General features: G+C 59.0%; 1 protein-coding gene across 10 annotated transcripts in view; it reads left to right on the top strand.

Annotated features, from left to right (window-relative positions):
• The first annotated feature begins 1,499 nt into the window (after window positions 1-1,499).
• Window positions 1,500-8,794, top strand: part of ARHGEF40 (Rho guanine nucleotide exchange factor 40) — a 19,482-nt gene continuing 12,187 nt past the window's right edge. For 7 of the 10 annotated variants that reach the window (XM_058541035.1, XM_058541039.1, XM_058541038.1 and 4 more), the window contains exons 1-8: window positions 1,502-1,673; window positions 4,260-4,457; window positions 5,082-6,327; window positions 6,476-6,643; window positions 6,785-6,905; window positions 7,499-7,595; window positions 7,702-7,782; window positions 7,915-8,031. In XM_058541035.1, coding sequence (XP_058397018.1) covers window positions 1,671-1,673; window positions 4,260-4,457; window positions 5,082-6,327; window positions 6,476-6,643; window positions 6,785-6,905; window positions 7,499-7,595; window positions 7,702-7,782; window positions 7,915-8,031 — 2,031 coding nt within the window. In that variant the 5' untranslated portion in view covers window positions 1,502-1,670. Of the gene's footprint in view, window positions 1,674-2,384; window positions 2,601-4,259; window positions 4,458-5,081; window positions 6,328-6,475; window positions 6,644-6,784; window positions 6,906-7,498; window positions 7,596-7,701; window positions 7,783-7,914; window positions 8,032-8,794 lie in introns of those variants that run through there. The other 3 variants (XM_058541036.1, XM_058541041.1, XM_058541042.1) reach the window with 3 other exon arrangements.

Here is an 8,794-nt window from a genome sequence, read left to right as displayed (position 1 = left end):
GACCTCCAGCTCCCTGCCACTACCTCTGGGGAAGAAAGTCACTGGCGGTTGCTGCCCTAGACTGTTTTTTCGACGCAATGGAGCAGAGGGATCTTCTTGCTTCCAAGGAAGATGAACATTTTCTCTCTCCTCTTTTCCAGACCCAGCAGAGCGGACAAAGTGTGGAGTTTAGCGTTCTGAGGAGGTGAGAGAAGAGCCCATCACCTAGGCGACGCCCCTTCTCCCCGCTTCTCCAACGGCTGGCCATAGGCTCCGGGCTTCTGGCCTCAAAGGAGTTGCATCCACCGGCAGGACGTTTTCCACCCCCCAGCCGCTGTGGCACATGCCTTCACGCCCCTCTCTGGGGACTATTTGGCTTTCCCATCTCCTCTCAAATGCCCACCCTTTGGAAGTGCTCCCCCACCCCCCAGCCCCTGCGGGGCTTCCAGGTGCCTGCTCAGAGGAGGGGCAAGGCATCTCCCTGCTATGCCTAAGCCTCCCCCAGCTCTCCTGGGAGACCTTCGCAGGGCCTTCATTTCCCATCCAGACGCGGTGGAGATGAGTGAGGCTAGAACTTTCTTAACTAACCTACCCCTCTTTGTCTCCTGCGTCAGATAGCCATTCCCATGGCCAGGAGCCCTAGCGGCTCTGGGAGACTCTCTATCGCCACCCCACAAAGTGGAAGGGTCTGGCATCCAGTCTCGAATCATGGGGTCTGACTGGGGGTCTGGTGCCTTCCCTCGGCTAGCCGAAAAGGGAGAGAGAGGGGATGCAGAGGCGAAGAGACAGCGAGGATAGAACTCAGAAAACGTCAGCCACAGGGCACGCCCTACAGGAGGATCCTGATCCCGGGACCCTGCCCCCCTTCAGCCACGATGTCCACCCCCCACCCCACGCCTTCACCGCTCCCTAATTCCCCCCACGCCCCCGCCCTCCCCAGGCCGCACAGAGGAGCCCATTGTCGGAGCCCGAAGGCTCGAGGCCGCAGGAGATGGGAGGGGAAAGAGGAGGGCAGACAAGCCCCTGGAGGGTGGGAGGAATCCCCTGATTTCCCTGCCCTCCGCTCCACCCGAGGAGTGCAGGGGCCTGAGGGTCTCTTCTGAGCCCCAAGTGCTGCCGGAGTCTGGCAACCGAGGGGAGAAGAGGTTCCCAGGCGAGTTAGGGTCGGGAGGCTTCCGGCCGCCAAATGACTCCAGTCCTAGGCTGGGGACCCCAGGGAATTCACGCACGCCTCAGCCACTGAAGTGTCCCTTGCGGAGGCTAAACTGATCCCGCAGGGAGAAGGCGGAGGCGGGAAAAGAGAGGCATCCTCGGCGGGGCGGGCATCCGAGGGTCAGGGTCGGGGCTACCCACTGGAGGGCGGGGCGGAGGAGGAAGAGGGTTGCGGGAGAGCAGAGCAGATCGGCTGGGGCGTCAGGGGAGCGGCGGAGGGGCTTGGCGCGGGAGAGGGAGTCCCGGCAGGGGGTCCCGCGCGGAGGCGGAGGCGGGCACTGAAGGGCGGGGCGGGGAGGGGCGGCCGTCTCGGCCCTCCCTGGCGGGGCCCCGCGGCCTGGGAGCCCGAGCGGGCCGAGCCGCCACCGCGGCCGGAGCTGTCCCCTAGCCAGACCCTGCGAGACGCTAGCGGCGGGAGGGAGGCGGCGGCGCGCCCGGTCCCGCCCGCCCGAGCGTCGGACGCGGCCCCGCGCCGAGCCATGGTGAGTCCCGCGTCGCAACCCGGGTGACCCCTCTGCCTTCGCGCAGCCCGCTCCGGGCCGCCAGCCCCCAGCCTGGTGCCTCCTGCGCCTGCTTTGGACTGTTGAGCGCTCCCGGGGCTCTCCTCCCTCCCATCCCCCTTTCTTTTCTTTGATCTGTCTGTCTGTCTGCCCCACTGTCTGGCTCTGTCCTCACCGAGTATTGATTGCCCTCACCCTTTCTTTCTTCCTCCTCTTCTCCACCCCTCCCCCATCGTCCCTTTGGTCTCACCCCTAATCCACACACCTCCCCACCCCACCCCCCACCCCCACCGCCCTCCTCTGTCCTGACCCCTGCCTTCCTTTGCAGGATCTTCCCTCCCCCTCCCGGTCCAGCTCTTTACCCGCGGGAGACCCCTGCGGGTTGGTGCTACAGCGGCCCTGGAAGGGGCCCGGCCTCAGGTCATGAGAACTGACCTGCCTGGAACCACCATTTTCCATCCCAGTAGTCCCCAGCCCGGTGAGCCGGGCCCACCCATCCGGCCCTGGGGGACCGGCCACAGCTGTGGTTGGGCTGGGGCCAGGGACATGGCCAAAGAGGGAAATTCCCGCGGAGAAAGAGAGGCTGCCCCAGGATAGTGGACAGAGTGGGGAGGGGGGCTCACAGTGCCAGGGGGCGTGACGCTGCCAGAACAGACAAGGGATTGGGGGTGGCGAGGAGTGCCCTGGAGCTCACGGTGCGGGGAACAGAAGCACTGTCTCAGAGCATTCTGGCTGCAGTGGGGAGGGAGACCTGGCAGGAGTTCCCTGCAGGGGGTAGGGGACCCTGGCAGCAGCAACTCAGGACACAGGAAGCAGGAGGGCACTGTTGAGGGGAAGCCCATACCAACCGGAGTGGACAATATCCTGGAAACTTTCACTCCAGAAGTACTCTCTGAAGAATCATTGCAGGTGTGGGCACTGCCAGGGAGAGCGCCCACTGCGGGGGGCGGGAGGGAGAACACGGTCAAGGGGGCGCTCACTGCAGGGAGTGGAGGAGGGGGAGAGGCCCTGCCAGGGGGCGCTCACTGCAGGGAGTGGAGGAGGGGGAGGAGCATTACCGGGGCTGCTCCTCTGCAGAAGGAAGGGCAACCCCTGGCAGGGAGGCTGGAGCAAGAAGAAAGAGGAACTGGGCCAGGGAGAGCTGACTCAGTCTCTCTGGTCTCCTCTTTGGTCCTGGCCGGTCGGAGGCCCGCTCTCTGTGCTCCTGCCCGCCGCCTCCCACCCCAGACCCCTCCCCTCCTCCTGCCGCTGCCGTTTCCTGTGGCTGAGACTCTCGCTCAGCCATGAGCTCACCGCCCCTAATGGGTTGCAGCTGCCTCGCCGCTCCAGCTCTAGCTCCCCCGCCCTGGCCTCGGAGCGGACGGCCCACTCTGCCTCACCCCCGCCCATCTCCACCCTCCCCCACCCGTGCTCACAGCGCTGGCCGGGTCCCCGGAACACTGAGGGGTCTGTCTGCTCGCCCACACACTTTGGGACCCGGTCTCTGTGCTGACGCACTGAATGTCCGTCTGTGGAGTGGCTGCCCTAGCTTCTCAGACGGTCGGGACAGGCGGGCAACTCTGGCTGGCGGGACTCGAAGTAAAATATGCAGTTTTGTCTTCAGGGCAAAGGCAGGGCATGGGGGATGGGGGAAGAGAACTAGATGCTCACTGCGGTGAGCATTCCCTTGCCCATTTACAGCAAAGAAATCTGATAAAATGAATTTCAAAGCCATCTCTAAAGAGACCTGAGTTTGCAAAGGAATAGCCTGAGGGGTGGTTGTTTAGGTTATGGGCTAGAGAAAGATATCCCATTGATTCACTTAGGGAGGCCAGTCAGGAGAAAGTAGGGCTGAGTCTTCTGACACAGTGGCTCCAGGTGGAGGTTGGCAGAGAGGTCCTCCTGGAATCAGATAATACATACAATCAAGGCCTCCTCGTCCCTTTCCCACATGTTCCTTTTGTGACTTTTTCATCTTTCAACTGCCCCCACCAGGGTCTTTGTAACCCAAACCCACAGAGCCACTCTGGGACAGGGGTGCTAGAAAGACTAAGACAGACAGCCCTTCAGTCCCCCTTCTTCCCACCCAATGACCGTCTCTAGCGTATGGTTGTTCGTGAGTGCTGGCACTTCCACTTAAGATGGGGGGCTCCAGATAGTAGGCCCTGTGAGGAGGGACTTGCAGGATGGCTGTGTGAAAGCCCCCTACCCTCTAGAGCTCTCAGCCATCAGTAAGTCCCCTGATGAATGGCCCAGGAGCCTGTCTCCTCCTGAGGAGAGCCTATGTAATTCACAAGAACCGGGGACAGCTCTGATCAGAGGCATTCACAAAAAATTCTCCCTGGATCTCCAAACCAAAGCCTCAGAGCTCTCATATAGAGTGTCCTGCTAAGCTGTTCACTGACTGGCCCAACCCTACTCCCATCCCGGGCTCCTTCAGCCAGCATTTCCTGCATGCCGTCTCTGTGCACACACTATGTACATGATGGGGGCTCTGGGAGACACAGCCAGCCCCATACCAGTGTGGCCCCCAAAGAGCCATGCTTGGGTGATTTCTAGAGATCTGCAGCCTGGTCTTGTCTCTCCCAGGAGCCTGAGCCAGTGGAGGACTGTGTCCAGAGCACGCTTGCCGCCCTCTACCCGCCCTTTGAGGCGACGGCCCCCACACTGTTGGGCCAGGTGTTCCAGGTGGTGGAGAGGACTTATCGGGAAGATGCACTGAGGTACACGCTGGACTTCCTGGTACCCGCCAAGCATTTGCTTGCCAAGGTCCAGCAGGAAGCCTGTGTGAGTGGCCATGCATCCTGGTTCTATCTCCCCTAAGATCCACCACCTCACTCCAGAGACTAGCCAGACTGACTAATTTCCCCCCACCCACAGACACTGCCTCCCCGACACTGATCTTCCCAGAGGAACCAGCCACTCAGATTCTAACACATACACAGACACTCATCTGCCCCAAATATTGACCCCCTAAGAAACATCAACTCCCAAAGACCCTGACCCTCCAGACAATTTCAGACATTTCCCCCCTCATAGCAATTTCTCAAGATACTAACTCCCCCAGACATGACTCAACAGAGTCAATTCTGCAGATATAAAGACCTCCTAAGAGTCTCTGACTCCTCCAAGACAATGGCATCTGCTGACCGTGTCTTTGTAATGACTCAGTTCTTACCCTCCCACACATGGAACTAGCTTCCTAGAGAAGGCTTCCCACCACCAGAAAACTAACCAGTCCCAATCCCATCCTCCGCCACATGAACACCCCAAGATATCCCCTCCTGTTCCCCTGGGGTTATAACCCACCAGGCATAAGGCTACTCCTGCCTAGGGTGGTCCCATTCTAACTCCCCTCCTGCTGGTTTCATCAGCAGAGGCCTGAGTGTAGCCTCCCGCCTCTCTCCCCAGGCCCAGTACAGTGGTTTCCTCTTCTTCCATGAGGGCTGGCCTCTCTGCCTGCACGAGCAGGTGGTGGTGCAGCTAGCAGCCTTGCCCTGGCAGCTGCTGCGCCCGGGAGACTTCTACCTGCAAGTGGTGCCCTCAGCAGCCCAAGCACCCCGCCTGGCACTCAAGTGCCTGGCCCCAGGGGGTGGGCGGGTGCAGGAGCTGCCTGTGCCCAATGAGGCCTGTGCCTACCTATTCACACCCGAGTGGCTACAAGGCATCAATAAGGACCGGCCAACAGGTCGCCTCAGCACCTGCCTACTGTCTGCGCCCTCTGGGATTCACCGGCTGCCCTGGGCTGAGCTTATCTGCCCACGATTTGTGCATAAAGGGGGCCTCATGGTTGGACATCGACCAAGCACGCTTCCCCCAGAACTGCCCTCCGGACCCCCAGGGCTCCCCAGCCCTCCACTCCCTGAGGAGGCCCTGGGCACCCGGAGTCCTGGGGATGGGCACAATGCCCCTGTTGAAGGACCTGAGGGCGAGTATGTGGAGCTGCTGGAGGTGACGCTGCCTGCGATGGGGAGCCCCACGGATGCTGAGGGCTCCTCGGGCCTCCCCAGGACCAGGACGGTACCCACCCGAAAGGGTGCTGGAGGAAAGGGCCGGCACCGGAGACACCGGGCGTGGATGCACCAGAAGGGTCTGGGGCCTCGGGACCAGGATGGGGCACGTCCACCTGGTGAGGGGAGCAGCATCGGAGCCTCCCCTGGGTCTCCCCTGGGAGCTGAGGCACTCCCAGAGGCAGCAGCCCTGGAAGTATCTGAGCCCCCAGCAGAGGCGCTGGGGGAAGCCTCTGAATCTTGCCCCCTGAGGCCAGGGGAGATTGGAGGAGGAGCAGGCCAGGGGGCTGAAGGACCGCCTGGCACTCCTCGGAGAACAGGCAAAGGAAACAGGAGAAAGAAGCGAGCTGCAGGCAGAGCCGCTCTTAGCCGAGGAGGGGACAGTGCCCCGCTAAGTCCTGGGGACAAGGAAGAGACCAGCCACCAGGAAGCCCTTGTCAGTCTGTCCCCACCAAATGAGCACAAGCTTCTAGGATGCAGCCCGGCTAAGGAGGAGCACAAAGGCTCGGGGAAACCAGGGTCTGAGCCGAAAGAGGAACTCAAACCAGCAGATGAAAAAGAACCTCGGTCCCCAGAAGCCTGTGGGCCTGCAGAAGAGAGGGCCAGAAAGAGAGAGCAGGAGGGGCCGAGCCTGGTGTCCATGGCAGGTGAGACGACACGGAGGCCAGCAGGGCAAGGGCCAGCATAGGTTGGGCCCAGGGAAGGGGGCTGAAGGAGGAGCAGAGGGGAGGCTGGGAGCAGAACAGCCAGACCCATCCTCACTTCAGGCCCATTGCTCTGCCTGTGTCTGTGCAGGACCCACAGGTCCAGAAGAGCTCCTGTCTGACCCCCTAATACCACCCCTGGAGACTGTGCAGGAAGCAAAAGGGGACAGCATCTCAGAAAAGGCCCCTGCAGTCTCCATCTCTGATGACCCTGATGTAGCTTGGGACTTGATGGCATCTGGATTCCTTGTCCTGACTGGTCAGTGAACATCAGTGGTTGAAGGGAAAGGAGTGGAGGAAAGAGAAGCAGTCAGGGTGGGCTGCGGAGGGAGGTCGGGTGGGTGGGAGGTAGCCAAGGCCTGCCCCCACCCAGGATAGCCTGGCCGTTTTGTGTCCTCAGGAGGGGTGGACCAGAGTGGGCGAGCTCTGCTGACCATTACCCCACCGTGCCCTCCTGAGGAGCCCCCACCGTCCCGAGACATGCTGAGCACTGCTCTTCATTACCTCCACTCACTGCTCAGGTAACGAAGGCCCAGCACTGGCACCCTGGACATTAACTTCCTGAGTCATGTGGACCTTGACCTCCTCTCTTCTCAGGACACTGACCTCCTGACCTCTAGGACACCTATTTCTTCAACTCTCAGATTTTCAAGTCATTGACCTCTGACCTTACTGACTCCTGACCTCCAGGATATCTTCATCAATCCTCAAATCAACTCTGCTGACTTTCTATATCCTAAGACACTACCTAGTTTATCAGGAGGTTGATTCACTCACTCGACAGCTATTTATTAAGCACCAAGAACCTGTTAGACCCCATGCTACATGCTGGCATTGAATTCATATCCTTCCAGCACGTGGAATTCCTAACTTTTTAGACCCTGATCCCATGACCCAGTAGCCATGTGAATATAGGCTTCTGATCGCTGGGTCCCCATCTCTTGGAGACACATCCCAGACTTTGGCCCTTTGCCCATTGCCTCCCAAACACACCAGGAGCTAACTGCTCCTAAGGACTAGTAACGATAAAACCAGGCCCTGTGCCGCTATCCCCCCAACACACAGACTCATGCACGCATGCACACTGCCTCCTTGGCTCTTTCTGCCCCCACAGGCCTGATCTACAGATAGTGGGGCTGTCCGTCCTGCTGGACCTTCGCAAGGCACCCGCACTGCCTCCAGCACTCATTCCTGTCCTGAGTCAACTTCAGGTAACCAACCCCTTGAGACAGGTAGTTCTCCTGGATCCTGACTCTTCCCTCTTGCCCATTCCAGGCCACCCAATGCCCACAGTTTAAGAATTAGTCTTTCCTTCAGAACTTGGGAGACCCTCCCCTCGTTCAGCGGCTACTGCTTCTCACCCATGATGGCCTTCCAACTGAACTCCATGGATTTCAGGTTTGAGCTCCTCACTCCCACCCAGTCCCCATCAGTGGTGGAGAGAGAAGAAGAGGCGGGCTGGAGCCCCAGGCCAGTCCTTGAATCCCTGGGTGTCCAGGCCAGAAACCCCATGCCTTCACATGTCCACAGGGTGCTGAGTTGCTGTCAGAGAATGATCTGAAAAGAGTGGCCAAGCCAGAAGAGCTGCAGTGGGACTTGGGAGGTCACAGGGAGCCCTCTCCCAGCCACTGGGTAGAGACACACCAGGTAAATCTTACCCCCTCTACCTAGGACACTGAGAGCCAAGAATGACCCAGCTGAGGAGATTCTAGGAGAGAGGGCGGACCTGAGACATGACCAAGCAGTTGAGAAAAAGTGGTTTCCCTTCCATTCAATTTAACAAGTATTTATGGCTCACAAACCATGGGCAAAATATTGTGCCTGTACATGAGCTACTGGGGAGATGGGAGGAATATATTAAATAAATTCTTAATATGACATTAAGCAGCATACAATTTTTGGTGGGAGATAAGTCAGAAACAACTGGAGAAGAGTACGAGATAGTGTCACTGGGGTTCTGGAAAGAGCTGAGAGTCAGGAAGGCTGCTGACCTCCTGTATCTCACTCTGGAGATGGCTGGTGCCTTTCTGTACCTGCTCCCCTGCACCAACATCCCGGCCTCAGGATCCTCGCCCACAAAGTACAGCAACTGTGATGTAATCTCTGATTCTATGAATCTAAGTGCTGTGAGTATTCAAGAAAAGAGGTGTCAACGTGATCTGAGCTGAGTAAGGGGGTCTGTAACATGGTCTCTAAGCTGTGTATCAAAGGGGAAATGAATCTGAACAGGCAGAGAGGAGGGTTTTATAGGGTGAAGAGCCAGTGCAGATGAGGGAAAGGGGAGTCATGTTTACTAAGCTGTGCAGTGTGCCAGGCCCACACTAGGTACTTACCTGGCATCATCTCTTTAAACCTCTCAAAATCTGGTTGTCTTATCTTAAATTTATAGTTGAGGAAACTGAGGTTCAAG

The sequence above is a fragment of the Diceros bicornis genome, chromosome 5 (assembly GCF_020826845.1).
Source record: "Diceros bicornis minor isolate mBicDic1 chromosome 5, mDicBic1.mat.cur, whole genome shotgun sequence".
Lineage (NCBI taxonomy): Eukaryota > Metazoa > Chordata > Mammalia > Perissodactyla > Rhinocerotidae > Diceros > Diceros bicornis.
This window is presented reverse-complemented; position numbering and strand designations above follow the sequence as displayed.